Raw genomic sequence first — 15,521 nt, forward strand, 5'->3', positions numbered from 1 at the left:
AATTGAACTGAAATGAGACTTTCCCTGCAGGATGGATTGCACAAAATGTTTAACTTGTGCCTTGTGAGCTGGCTGCTCCGATGTAATTCTAGCTGAAGCCACTGCTGGGTAAGGAGGAGGATGGCATGATTCATGTATGGCAGCACAGACGCTTACTAACTCGGCAAAACAGGCAGCCTGCATAGCGTGAAGATTTTCTGGAAAATAAAGGTTTGCCATTTATAGGAACAAAGCTTCTTAGGGCCTGTTTACAATTAAGGTGAATTTCTGGGCTGGTGAAAAACCTGAAAATTCTTGCATCAGCCTAAACTAGGCATCTGCTGGCTTCACTTGTATTCATGTCTGGCACAAGCTGAAATGATGCCAGACTGTGACCACTTAAGGACACCCACCAGAGAGTTTGCACCGATATAACTAAATTCATTTCAAACAGATTTTAGTAAAACTAGTATAACTATCATGTCTTGTCAAGGTAGCAGTCTATTTTTGAGTATCTTTTCCCTCCAGAGTGGTGATTGCCACTGACAAATGGCATAATCTGGCTCTGTTTAGCTGAGTCCTTGGCACTTTGTTGAAGTGAAGAGGGATTACTCTAGCAAAGCCGAAATATTTATCAGGCTGTTAAATGTCTTGCATATTTACTGGTATCTCTGGAGTCAGTTAGCTTTGTATTTTTAAAAAGGATGAGGACACTAGCTTTAACTGGTTTTGAAAGGCTTTGAAACCGTGTCTGAGGAATAAATGTGAAAGACATGTAGTAGTTACACTAGACTAATTGTGATCCCCCTGCAATTGATGACATTACCTGTGCAAAGCCGCTGGAACTGTGGGAAGAATCGAGCCCTCAGGTTGTTGGCTCTTTTAAAAGAGTAGTTACGAGCAGCGCAATTGTCACGCAAAACCACAGCATTGCTCCAATGTACGCGGTGTCATCTGTTCTATGCTAATAAATTAGCATCTGCAGCTAGCATTGCTGCCTATCAAATCTGGGAACAAAATTGAGCTGCTTGATCTCACTATTGCTGAAGTGTGTCTGCACGATCACGGAAGATGCATATTATCCCATCTGTTTCTCACAGACCCTCCATCAGGCTGTATGCTTCAAGGTAACGGATCAGACAAAATGAATTCCACTGCAGATGACTGCCTTGGAGGCATCCGACTTTGTCACAGCATATAAAAATTTCCCTCAGAGCCATTTTATTCCTTCACATCAGGCCATTTAAGCCCCATCCACACTAGGGAAATGGCTGACTTTGGCTCAGCTCCTTTAGCGATAACAGTTGCCCCAGCGCGGACACGTGGCTGTGTCCATTTTCATTAATGTGTCAAGTCACCTCTCTCCAAGAAGGCTTTACCAGACAGTTGTTCAATCAGCAGCAGTTGCCGGTGGAGTTTATTTTTGGGCTGCTGCCGCTGCTTGTCGGCATGGAGCTGAACCAGAGCCAGCCATGGTGAGACTTCTGGGGAAAACACCATCAGAGGTGGCAGGTAGCTCTGTGTCCTGAGCCCTGGGCAGCAGGGATGCTTGGCATCACTCATCAACCAAAGCTCCTATCTGTTGCACTCACACACTAGCTGCTGCAGCAAACCAGCCCACTTTTCTTGGAGGAAAATCTTTTTTTCTCGACTTGCCATGTGTTTTCCTCAGAAGTACAGATTTTAGTCTAATTTCCTAGGAAGAAAAAGACAAGCGAAAGTTTGAGTGTAATAAAACTAGTTTATTTACACAGTAACATGAATGCCACAGAGTACACAGCAAAGTACCACAGCAAACCAGAGTGTAACTGCCCCTGATCACAAAGGAAGGCTTGAAGTTTATATACTTACTTATATAAAAATGTGTAAATGTCAATATGAAGCACCAGATAAAGCAATGCAACCAGGAATTCCAAATACAAATTACCCACAAGAATGGAGTTGAAATTAAAGACAAATAAATCCCTTATTCAAGGCCTTTTAAAGAAATCGCGTTTATAAAAGATCATCAATTTTGGAATCCCTAATTTAAAAATAACTTCCCCCCCTCCTATTAAAAACAAGAACATATTCTTAAATGCTCAGCATAATTAAGTTTTAAAAGAAAAAAACCCAAGGATTTCAACTGCAAAACCTGCTATTACCAACAAGCCAAATGATAAAGAAACAGAGGTTAAAGTCAATTTTAAAGGTGTTCTTTATGAAATGACTAGATTCAAACTGACATAGCCCTAAATATATATTATATACACAATATATAATATATATATTTGCAAATGGAAAGGGGCAAAGAATATTTTCGGGATACAAAATTTCATATACATATATATATATGAATGTGCCCACACACACTCATATATTCATGTATATATGTGAACATATATTTCTTCCGCATAAAAAAATTTTCCATCCTCTTCTAAATCCCTGAAATTTTCCCCTTGGGTGTATGCAAAAAGTAATTTTCGCAATCTGAAGTACAGTCCAAATTCTCAAATTCTGTAGATTGGTAAAATGCTAATGTACAGGTAAGCTGAGTATTTCATTTCTGACTGGCAACTCTGCTTGATCTGAAAGCATTCTGTGGTTTCCAATTAAATGCTGAGTGGAGCACCAATGCAAGGAGGCTTATAGGAAATTATTTAAATTACATTCTATGTCTGTTCAAAACTACCATCCTTCTAATACTGCATCCAGGTGAATAGTAAAATCTATACAAATGCCTATCAGAAATTCACCGCAACTCAGCAGCAGTAAAGACTTGTTCCTCCTTTTGGAGTTGAGGATGCCCTAAAGAAACGTCTCCTTAGTATTTCTTCTGAAAAGTATTTTTTGTGTGTTAGGAATCCAGATGATTGTTTACAGAGCATTTCCACAGGTCTGTTATTATAGGAGGTATTTAAAATTCTATTCTGCGCTTCTTTGATGTTATCTTACTGCATAACTAAATCATCATCACATCTCTCTACACATGGACTGAAGGGCTCTGATCGTGCTCTAGGTTTTACAGGTGTTTTAGCAGAACCAACACTACCTTTGCAAAATCAGAGTTAAATAGATGGCCCAGTCATGCACCAAGTAACAGTTTAACAGTCATAGGCTGTTTCTATGGAGAAACAGACATTTTAGTTCTTGTTTGGGGTAAAGGGGAAATGAAAGTGCATTAAAAGGTCTGATTCAGTTTCCATTGTATCCCTCATTAAAGTTGCAACTGATTTAAATAATAACAGGATTATTTACTTTATATTTACATATGAATTTGTTATTACAAACAAAAAATATATTAATTTAGGTGGGGCTTCTCAACACAAGAATTGAGAAACAGATACATTTCATTCAGCAGCAAATACTATTTTCACATACTAAAGTTAGGGCCCTACAGTGGGAAGCTGCTGAATGAATTCTCTAAGCAGCTGATCGCTAGCACACATCTGATTTATTTAAATAACATATTTTTCTCTCTAGTATGCTGGAATTCCCCTGTGTTAAAATGTCAAGATGATCCATTCATACCTTGTGGGTGCTGCTGGGATGTGTGGAGCATACAAGATTTAAGGTGGAGTATTTTTGTAAATGATATGTGCATTCTTGTCTGCAGGCCAGCAGCACAGTATCCTAGCTTGAGTTGTCGATTTAATCAGGTCTGAATATTGAGAAGAGACCAGGCCTCTATACTGGACATGCTTGAGGCTCCAGAACGAAATTCTGGTTTCCCTCATTCCTGAAAATTTCTAGCTAAGGTTTTACTAATCGATTCTCTTTATCTCAGCTGGTTCTGCATACTGACTGGAGCAGATCTGAGGCTTGAAAGCTAATTAGTGAATAAGTAATTCCAATTTTAGAAACACAGAACCATTTTCCATAACATCTCAGGAGTCTTTTTTTCAGAACTCCTCTTTTACTAGAGATTTGCATTTCACACCACAGTGCAGTGTGCAGCACATCCACTACTTACATCAGGAGCAGCACACCTTACCTCCTTCTGATTCCTCCTCTCCTGGAAGCCAAGCGCGTGCAGTAGATTGTCAAAGCATTAGACTTGTTTTGATGCAGGAGTCAGTCTGGATCAATTGACTTATTCTCCCTGTGCAGATTCAGTTCCAAACGTGAAAGCCCACAATTTCGGTGGTTATTCAGGTTTATGCTGTACTACAAGCAATTTAAAGGAACCTGTTCAAATAACTGAAACTCTAGAAACAGATTTTATTGAATAGGTCAGCTCAGTATTGTATGAAGTACAGCTTTTAATTTTTAAAATCTTTTGCATCTTAATGGAGGCAGTATTATTTATACGGCTATTATGGGAAGAATAAGATTTCTACCAACTGACCAGCTTCATTTTATTTTATTTTTTCGACAAGGCACTAAATGTTTTGAATCCAATCACTGTGCTCTCTCTGTAACATTAGAGAGGTTTTTAATGGCTCTAATAGGTTCAGAAACCACTCAACATAGTTCAAGCAAACATTTGATTTTCCAGAAATTAGTTTCCACTGGAAAAATCTTTAGAGTTCATGTTAAAAATATGTGAACGACAGCTTTTATTAATAGAAAAATATATATTTACAGTCAATACTGTTATCTGAGATTTGCAGCTCTTCCTATTTCTTGAGATCAACTGAAAGTGCGATACTGCTAAAAAAAAATTCAAGATCTGTGCACATAGCCATGGAAGTTAAAGCATGCACAGCCAGGGGTTTTGTTCCTGTCCTACACAGGATCCCAATTACAGAGCGGGTTTTTTTTCCTTTTGCTTAGCAATTATGCTGTAGCATTCTTAGGGTTTGTTTACAATCAGTTTAATGCATACATTCTCAGATATTTATGTGGCATAATCTGTTGCTAGGATGGACTACCACAAACAGTTACAATCATCAGTTATGGGCACATCTGCAAAGTCAGCTGCTAGCTCCCCCGAGGAATACCTCAGGCCAGACTGTGTTTGACTTCTTTGATCATTCTTTCTTTTTTAAAGAAAACACACACAACATTACAAATTGCTAAAGTTTACCCAGTGCTGCACAAGAAAGAGATCGGTAGTGAACATCTATCCATGCTTGATTATACTGCAGTTAAAATGAGTATTGGTTCATCACAAAAAATACTAACTGAAATTAGATAGCTAGAGATACAAAGGCTTTGGACCAGCTGCATTAAATACGTATGGTTGTAAAACATTCAAAATTCAACTTTGCATGTGCGTGTTGACATGAAAGTAACACTGAGAACACATGTCCGTAAACACAGAAACCTCCTGGCCTCAGGGAACGAGCCCAATACAACGGCAAGTGGTCCAAGAACTGCTCATACAGCCTATATGAGCTAGGTGAGAAGTTATGTGCACACAGGCACTACGAAACGAACACAAAACCAGACTACAGAGAACAAGAAGCCCTACTCTTAGCTCAACACATTGTGACTAATAGCTAGCAGATAGTATGCGTGTGACTTGTCATGCTCAGTGTACTTAAGCTATGAGGGTATTGCCCTCCTGTCTCCAGATAAAGCAGAGCTGCACTGAACACGTGTGTGATTCTTTTAAAGGTTCTACAAGCTGCTAAGCAGTAGTATAGAAACTTTCTTTCCTGATGTAGTGAAGTACCTCAACTACACACATTGCACTTGGGCTTTTAAAGCACTGTCCTCTTCCTCCCCTCCCTCCCCCCCAGTCAATGCTGCCATCCTGACCTTCTTGCCAAAAAGAGAAAGAAAAAATATCACATGAAAATATATTATCCTTATCCTTGCCTGATCCTTCACTGATACAGGTGAATCAAACACAAGAATAATCATCAGAAGTTTCAGAAAGTCTTTAGAAAGGTCACAGAGACTGTCTACATACTATGGCACAATCGATGTAGGCTTCTACACGCTATTCCGCTTAGCTCTGATAGATGCCCGAGAAGATTAATACAGAAATTTCAACCCCTCCAAGTGAATGGTGTGGATCCAGAGCTAGTTTTGCTGACCTTAAGCCTGCACGACTGTTTGTTCAGTTTCCATGCATCTGGTCCAAACATGCATATGCTGTATAAAGTGGCTATTTGTTTCAAGGCTGAAGTGAATTGATTCCTCACAGTTTTAACAATTAAAGTGAAATATCAATCCATAAAAAGAACACATGGATATCTGTGCATTTATGTGCCAGGAAAGTAAAAGGAAGGGGCTGCAGATCTAGCATCAGGTAAAGGCTGGTGTGTAAAGTGAACACTGTAATGTACAGCTTTAAAAAATACATACAAGAATTGCACATAGATCCATAGAAGAGAAGCACAGGCTCATAACTAGGGCTGTCTGCTTTTCATCCCCTGGGTCAGAATATTCAGTATTGCTTTTTCTTCTGTATCCAAATGAATTCTTCAGAGTGATTCAGGAAACAATTCAGAGCCTAGCAATACTGAGCAAAAATAATGTCTGTACAACTGCAGCGGTTCTGTAGGAAACATCCATTAGGCCAGGGAAGAAAGTCAGCAGCTGCCTCTAAAAGTGAAAAGCTCCTTCAGGTTGATTTTTTTTTAATTTCCTCTCTTTAATACTCAATAATTCCTGCTCTAGTCCAAAATCCTGTCTGCAATGCTCTTTGAGCTATTTTGACAACATGCCATTTTTAGGGTGTTGTCTGTAGCAACATTAGAAAACACTAGTTACAGCAGACAGGAGACAGGCAGCCAAATACCACTGTGGGAAAAATGGATCACGATACTGTTAGTTGTGGCTGCCAAACTTAACAGCTCCCTCAATAATTAAACAACAGTGTTTTTGCCCCCTTGTTTTTACCCTTCAGAGAACTGTGTCTGCAGTAAAAGCGTTTCCATGTGGCCTGTGAGCTACACACAGACAAGCTCTAAGCATTTCTATCTCCTGCCAACATACCAGCAGAGCCAATTTCAGTCCCATTTTGCAATATGGCACAAGTGACAAGAGCAAAACAAAATAAAACAGAAAAGGTGGTTGTTATTTTCAACCCCAGTTCATAGCAGTGATTGTCAGAGAAGGTTATGTACGTCCTATCCATTTCAAGTCAGGCTTTAGTGCCTTTTGCGATGGAAGGGGAATTTCAATTGCCCACCATGTGTTGTATTTTTCTGGTATAAACAGAATTATAGCTACAGTACATCAACTGTCCAGACTGGCGAGTGTCATGTAGGGGAAATGGGAAAGACCAAGTGTGCATATTCTGCTTTTTAATGCAAAGGTCTTAAGCTAAGGATAATGGTCCAATTAAGGCAGCATGGTTGAAATCAAGGATCCGTGATTAGAAAGGATATGGGCAGGCAGCAAGTCAGGGACAGAGGAGGGAAGAGGACAGAACACAGATGCTTACTGTCCGCCGACATTGCTGCAATCAGCAGGATAACCATATCTGCAAGGGAAAAAGAAGGCATAAAAGGTAACAGAAAGATCAGAAACCATTTGGTTGAGACCAAAGGGAAGAGGAGTCCAGCCCCACTGTAAGGGGTCTAAGGTGAGAGAAAACATTGCCTGGGATGTGGATTGAAGGCAGTGGAGTGTTTTGTGGCACGGGGCAATGTGGATCATTCATCTCCCATGTATACAACTCCCATCTCTGCTAATGGTCACTGCTATTCACTACCAATGCTACATACAGAAATGACAGAAACTACCCAGAAGAGGAGGGCGATTTGTTTACTGCAGTGATAGAAATAGTGGTATCAAAGTTTGCTCTCCTTTTCATCCAGATATTAATCTAGTTACAAAGTGTCTGATACAAATGCAGTCATATGTGTGTATAAAAGTAATCCCTAAGAGGCCTGGCAAAAAAGTAAAGTTTCTGCCATATTGGGTACGGGATGCAATTTCTCCAATCAGAACTTATTTGCTCAGAGTTGCTGGCTTTGTTGAAACACTTATTCAAAGTGTGAGCCCTAGCACAGGTTAGAGTGTGGGCTGGGGTGGAGGTGCTTCACGAAAAGCAACAGGTTCTACAAACTAGTGCTGCTGCATGATTCTCACAATGCGATGAAGTGAGTCTATAGTGGCAAAAGCCAGATACTGACAACAAAGCCAGTCTTCCAGAATAACTCCACAGTCCCTGTCAAAGGACTTCTCTGCAAACTTGATCATCAGCAGCGTCCTTTTGATGTCCAGCCAGTTCTGAAGTACAGCATCTCTCCGAGCTGGGTTGGAAGATGTTCTCAGAGCATGAAACAAGTCCTCACGTGGACCCCAAAGCAAACACTGAAGGATTCCCTTGGCTTCTGATATCAGGATCCTCTCTGAAGGGTTGGGATTTAGCAGGCAGCTGGCAAGTTGTTGAAGCCCTTGAGAGTAGAGGGAACGGCAAGGGATCTTGGGGAGATCAGCACGAGTATATTCCTTCTCCTTCAGCTCTGGATTCTCATCAAAGGGATTGGGTAAGTGCAGCATTTCGTAGATAAGGATGCCAGTCTGGAATTCATCACACTTTTTGTACTGTGTGGCAGTGATGATTTCTGGAGCCAGGCGGGACTGATCCCTTAGGACCTCAGGATCCACCATATGACTCTTCTGCTTGGCCTGCGAGAAGTTGCTCACTATTAACCTGGCTGGGCAAGCAGTGTTGGGACTGGGTTCCATGGACTCAGAGCTCAGGGGGTTGCCTCCTGGTCTGGAATGAACCAGCAGCAGGTTCTCTAGCCGCAGATCACAGTGTGTGATATGATAGGGTTTCAGGTGTTCCAGCCCCAAACACAGCTGTAAAAGGAGGAGACAGACCTGCCTCTCATACAAATCTGGGCTTTTTGCATGGCGGGGTGCAGACTCTCGTACAAAGTCAGCCACGGTTAAGTACGGGACCTCCCGCGTGATGACTACAACACGGCTGCGTGGCTTGCTGATGGTCCCCTGATTACTTGAGCTGTCCTTCTGTGAAGCCTCTGTATTGGAAGAAGCATCTCTGTTCTTTTGCTCAGGTTCTCTCTCTTCTTCTTCTTGACCTTCTTCTTCAACCTCTGGTGCATCAGTGTCCTCCCATGGAAGGAGGCGAACTGGGACTTCAGCAAGGAAATGGCCACAGTCCTGCTGGATGTTAAAGTTGATAGCCAGACTCTGCCGGATAGATAGGCTGTGATAATACTGCTGGGACTCCTTAGCTTTGCTCTTACAAATCTGGGGAAAGAAAATAAACAGAACAGACATAACTCTTATATGCAAGTTCTATATCCTGTTTTATTTAATGTATCCATAGTCCAAATACAAGGACCGAAACATTTTTTACTGAACTGACCTTGGCATGTGAACAGTTTTGTACTGGATTGGAACTGCAACTGCAGATCAATACGTGCAAACAGCTCTCCTGCGCATCTATTGCTCAACAGAAAATACTGCTCAGGCAGGTTCTGCTTTCAGTCAGGGGAGCAGCTGATACAAGGTAACTTCAAAAGGGAGCTTACTGCACAGTTACTTGTTTATCCATATCATTTTATTTCCTGTTCTTCTCTCAGATTTGTGTGAAGCTTGAACAAAATAAGAATTATCAAGAGCAATAGGATATATAAAGAAATAAGCATGGAATATTGGAGGATATGATCAGACAATTGCACACGAGTGAACCAGCATGGCATAACAAGTTACCAGCTGTCAGCTGAGCTAAATGACTGGATGCATGCTCCTTGCCCACTGTAATTGGAAACTGAAATCTATTAGCTGAAGCTGTGTGGAGCTAACACACATTATATCTTCAGTGAGGTGGGGGGACAGGGGAATTTGCTGTGGCTCAGGTGATGAATGGAAACTCGTTAGAACATGGTACCTTAATTGCTTTCAATCATTTGTCAACATCCTAAGTATACACTTATATTTTGTCCTATCTACCTATATTTCATTGCTGTCCAGAAATATCTTGATATGTACATTATCACCATAATTATTATCCTTATTAATTGTCTGCACTGTCATAACAACTGGCAGCTCTGACCGCCTTATGACAGCCATGGGACAATCTCTATTAGGGCCTCTGTTCTATGGCATTTACTGATTAAAATTGCAGCCTTACAAAGACTCAGCTGTGTTGACCGTTGCGCATTAACCTTACTTCTGCTGACTTCACTGAGATTGTTCAGAGCCTGTAAGGTTAAGTGCATGTTTTAATCTTTACAAGGTTAGAGCCTAAATATTCAGTCGGTGTAAAGCACCAACAGGTTTAAACTGCAAAGCTCAAAGGAAGAGAAGATAGGAAGATATCTCATTCCAGATGAAGTTACAGCCTCCCTTAGCTCCTTTCTGAAAGCAAAGGAAAGGCTGATCTCTAAGAATGAGGTTAGAAAAGTCAGCACTAGTTCTGCACAGTCACAACAATTAAGGAGCCCAGATCTCAGACTAGCCCTAGATGTAAGCAAAAGGTGGCTTTTCTCCTGGTTTTTCCTTTTTCACCTTCTCAGGAACTCATGTAGGGCTAGTTATAAACTCATCTTCCACTAAACAAACACACAAATGGTACATTTAGTCTTCTATGCTTGTTGAGAAGAGAAATGCATTGTCAGATAGTCATATGAAGTAGATACATGAGATGTAGATGCATGTTTCCATATGAAATGACAATGACAGTCCCCCCCGTCTCTCAAGGGTTACAAGTTTAAACAGGTACAGTAAAAATACAGCATGAATCCTTGCATTATGTATGTCAGCTGATCGTCTTGGAGACTGAAGTCCCTGGGTTTATCAAATACTTAATACTGCATAAAAGACAGAGATAGAAGAGTGTTGTATAGACTACCCTTGCTACATGTACCAAATCTGACTGGGAGAACAATTAATGAAAATTAAAATAATTTTGCTTTCTACGCCCTTGAAGTCCATGGCCTTTTTCTTGAACAGCCAGCCATGGAGACAATCAATTCCAGCTGCAGAAAATTCTGTACGTTGCAACCCAGCTTTTCTTGTTATTACTTAAAGGACCTAATCCAAAATATAAACTAATCACAGAATCGTAGGGGTTGGAAGGGACCTCTGCAGATCATCAATACCAACCTCCCTGCTAAAGGCAGGTTCCCTACAGTAGGTTTAGCAGGAAAGCGTCCAGGTGGACACTCTTAAAAAATATATATATAAAATTAAGCGCTCTTTAATGTCAAGAACAGCACAAAAAAAAAAGCAGTTGCCCTTAGCAACCATACTATACCTCATGTTACCCCCAGAGGAGTTCTAATGCCACCTGCCAGCTAAAAATGATATTCTATCAGGAAAATATAATCTGCAGAGTATTTGCTCTTAAAACAATTAACACTTCCCAGTTTGGTGAATACAAGGCATTTTTTCAAAAGTTCATGAGAATTATTTCTCCTTGCCTATAAAAAGGGAAAAGTAAAGGAATCAAAACTGATTTCTAGTTCTTAATGATAGTCCTAGGCAGCCCCATTTTCCTACTTACTTCAAAAAAGCACTCTCAAATGTATTACTGAAATTTCAGTTAAAATAATAGGATACTAGTACTTCGCATGTCTCAAACATCAGCCTCAGTTCACTCATTTTCAGAAAATATCCCCAATCCTAGAATTGTACTAGTACAAAAGCACGATTTCAGTAGGTCTCTCTGTGGATGTGGCAATGCTCCCTTGGAATTTAGAAAGGACCGGTCATGCAAGATATCTGCACAAAAGGCATGCAGCTGTTAGGGTGCAGTATGCTGCCTTCGCCCTTTCCTTCTGAGCTAGCTGAACAGGCCTGCAAGGCAAATGTATCTGTACGTTGCCAGCTGGATCATCCCTAAGAACTGCCTTCCCAGACTATTAAAAAACACCCTGAAAGGGAGTTGTCCTTCTCCACCACTGTCCTTCTCCATTGTCTCCCTTTTTCCTACTATTTAATCCTATTTCACTCTTTTCTTCATTCCTAATCCTCTGATTATTGTTACTCTTTTCTGGTTTCTTCCATATTTATTACATCTTTCTGAAGAATGGTACCCTATAATGAATACAATATTCCAGTTAAGACCTCTTCATCATCAAGCAGAACAGAAACTTATATATAACGATCCAAGGGTGAAAAAATCACTGATTCCACTATTCCTGTTGTTTATGAAAACCTTAAAGTCACTGTCAACTCTACAGCCTGAATCCACAGCAGAGCCAAAGGTTCCCAAACGTCAACTCTCAAACATGAGATTTTGTTTCAGATGCCTCTCCATCAAGAATGGAGATGCTAATTCCATTCTTGCTACAGTGACTTTGGAGGTTATCTTTGTATCAATAAACAGTAATTGAAGACTAAATGATTACAATCAATACTAAAGTGACTGCATTCATGAGAACAGATTTTCCATCCTTATTCTGTTGTTGAAGAAGATAAACAATTAAAAAAAATATCTGATCTCTTAAAATACCCAACAATGATGGCTACCAGACACTTTTCTTACTTCTCCTGTTCAATACATGCAAGCATATGGATACAAAAACATGCATGCAGTATCTTCCAGAACAAGAAAGCTGAAATCTGATTAGAGATATATTTTCTGCTTCTTGCTTTTTGTTTACAAACAATATGATGTGAGAAGTGGAAGAGGCAGCTGCCTTATTTAAACTTGATTAAATTGGTGACTATACAAGCACTAAAATTTGTACACTAGATATTCTGTAATTGACAAAGGGGAATGGAAAGCTAGGCTGTCTAGGAATAGGATCCAAAGGCTGGAGTATGAATCAGACACCCGTCTGAATTCATAAAACTGTTTCTAAAAGGAAGACCTGCAGTAATCTGATGTTCCTTTAAGTGTCTGATTACTCTTCAGACTTTTGCTGTGAAATACAGCTGCATGAGCCCAGGTAAGTACTGGGCTTTGAGACTACAGAGTTCAGATTCCCTTTGTACTAGTATCTTATTAGAACGGGGAAAATGTACTGCAAGCAGTAGAGACAAACTGCATTTTCTTATTGATCTGTTCTGAGACAGTTCATAGAATGAAATTTCATTTACTGACTTTCACTGGATTACCTGGAATCAGAAAAAATAAGGGCCAAGAATCTTTTTGTGCTATTTTATTATTTTCTGTGCTGCACTTTCTACTCAGAACTCTATTTTATATTGCAGTTTTGCAAGAGTAGTGAATGCTAGTCTTTAATATGATTAATGGGTAATAATGCTTACCTTTGCATTTTGTATTGGCATAACCCCACTATCACCTAAAACTATAATCTGAATGACCAAGATTTAAAATTTTTGAGATGGCTTGAGTTCTGGTAAGTTAAGCAAAGTCTACCTTTATCTTTGAAAATATTTAGGGGACAGGTTGTGAAATTTGATGCCCTCATTAACAGGTAGCAGTTACAGGCTGCTTGTGATGAATTGTAAAAGAAACTGATATAGAGCTTCTTTTCTGTTGGTGACAGTTAATGCTATCTCAAAACTGTGAGCAAATATACAACCCAGTTTTCTTTGCATGATATTTAAAGCTTTTGTCTGTTCCAGTCATTGACTCTTTAAAAAAAAAAAAAAAAAAACCACAGAAATCCCATGGCCTTTTCTGAGAGCTATGACGAAAGGGGTTGGTTGATCTGGGCGTGGCAAGCCTTATATCTAGTGCTAAATAACATGATGGTTGTTCAAAAGATGAAGCAATGTTGGTAAAAAGCCCTTCCATATGATGCAAGAAAGCAATGAGAAGAGAGATATGAGTACGAAGGAACAGAAATTTTCCATCTTCCTTTTCACTGGTATGCATTGTCATCCTGTGTCTTTCCTTCAGTGCATCCATAGGAGCCAAACTTTGGTCACTTTTATCAGGACAGGACAAGGTTCTTTATATCCTGCCATTTCAATATCCTTTTTTTTTTTTCCCCATTCACAAAGAAGCAAGATTTTAATGTTTCAGGGCTTCTAAAAACTTCTGCATTAGCTTCTGTTTTTCCCTTATGTGTCCAGTAGCCTACTGTGCCATCAGCTGACTTCCCTGCTGGTGAAGTGGAATCTCATTTCCACTCTGTCCTATGCATTTTACAGGACATCGGTGAACTTAAAGATGAATATAGTGGGAAATGAATTTACAAGTGCTGAAAATGAGAAACACAGAAGATCACAGAGTCTGTACCATCTGTGCTACTTTGTTGTATTACACACAGGGACAACTGCAAATGAAATTCTGTGTAGAATGAAAGCTTGCTAATCCCAAATTGATAGCTTGTTCTTGGCACGATTTTTTTTTTTTCCAAGGAGGCCAGTTTGATTTCTGATTGACCTCATTTTCTTGATCTGGCCTTAGAACAGAGTGACTGACTTTTTAACAATATGCCAAAACACAGAATTCTGTGCTGCTATGACTGAACTTGGAATGGGCTAAAAGTTTAATGTATATAGCTTTATTTTGATCTGAAGCATGACATTTGGGGATGACTTCTGAGAACAGTTCTGCCAGGCTCCACTAGGGAACTGTATTAATCAAAAAACCCCAACAAATCTTAACACACTAAGTGACAAACTAAACAAAACTGGAAAATAGTTTCTTAGTTGCAGCTGACAATTATCAGCCATATTCAGCCCAATACTATTTATTTCTGCATTGCTCTATTTTATACTTGGAACGGGAACCTTAGCAAAAATCTTCAGGTTTTAATGCATGAAGAATTTCTGCTATCAAAGCAATACATTTTTTTTAACTGCTCCTTTTGAGCTGTTTGTACCTTTGGAAGTCCCATTAACCTACCTAAATTGTACTGCAGCATGTGCCTGTGTCCAGAACACGTGTGGCACAGGTACCTCAGCGCTTTGTTTTCTTTACGTCTGCGTTGTTCTGTATGGACTCTGAACCATGACTTCTGTGTGTCTATCTATGATATTGTGCAGTAATTACCTCGAGAGTTTGATACTGAAAGTAGAAGTAGTTTCCTCCACTTGACTGACACAGTAATTAATCTTGTCTAACCATTATTCATCCTGAGTAATCACATTCTTCCTCTTTCTTTTTTTCTCTGAAGATCCCCATCATATTGCTGCCATATTAAGTCTCCTTAGGGATACTGAGAAGTGGACGTGTCTAGTCCACTCTGTACAAAAAATTGGTAGTCACTCCTGCCTTTATTGTAGTGTAACCTTTTCCCTACATATTTGGAATGACTGATAAGAGTGTGGTTTCATGGGAATGCTTACTTATTGTCCCAGATCTACCAGCTACTTAGAAGATGATAGTTGTACTGAGTGAAGGAAAATACCTCAGAGACTGGAATTTTATGAAAACCTTTCTTGTAAGGGAACTTATATTTTTGCTATTTGGAAAAGTAGCTCTCTAACTGTAACTTGTTTTTATTTGCAATGTTTCAATCAAAATAATTTCCACATGGCTTCCTGCAACATTTTGGCACAGGTTGTTTACTAACAGATTAGGTGAAAGAGAAGTAAGAAGCACAATACAATGCTTTGAAACTACGCACTCCTATAAACCGTGTTTCCTCTAATATCCACACCAAATGGAACAAGCTGCACTTGTTCTTCACCAAATTTATCAGATCATCTTCAGTGATACCACCAGATTTTAAAGTGTGCATCGGCATATTCACCTGCACAAAAGGTTCATTATTCTAAATTTAACTCAGCAGTAGTCAAACAGTTAAAGCTTACAT

At 39.7% G+C, this 15,521-nt stretch overlaps 1 protein-coding gene across 33 annotated transcripts in view; it reads right to left on the bottom strand.

Annotated features, from left to right (window-relative positions):
* Positions 1-1,700: 1,700 nt before the first annotated feature.
* Positions 1,701-15,521, bottom strand: part of PEAK1 (pseudopodium enriched atypical kinase 1) — a 119,712-nt gene continuing 105,891 nt past the window's right edge. For all 33 annotated transcript variants that reach the window (XM_050713097.1, XM_035554184.1, XM_035554161.1 and 30 more), the window contains one exon: positions 1,701-9,084. In XM_050713097.1, the coding sequence (XP_050569054.1) occupies positions 7,927-9,084 (1,158 nt within the window). In that variant the 3' untranslated portion in view covers positions 1,701-7,926. The remainder of the gene's footprint in view (positions 9,085-15,521) is intronic.

The sequence above is a fragment of the Cygnus atratus genome, chromosome 11 (genome assembly GCF_013377495.2).
Source record: "Cygnus atratus isolate AKBS03 ecotype Queensland, Australia chromosome 11, CAtr_DNAZoo_HiC_assembly, whole genome shotgun sequence".
NCBI classification, from domain to species: Eukaryota; Metazoa; Chordata; class Aves; order Anseriformes; family Anatidae; genus Cygnus; species Cygnus atratus.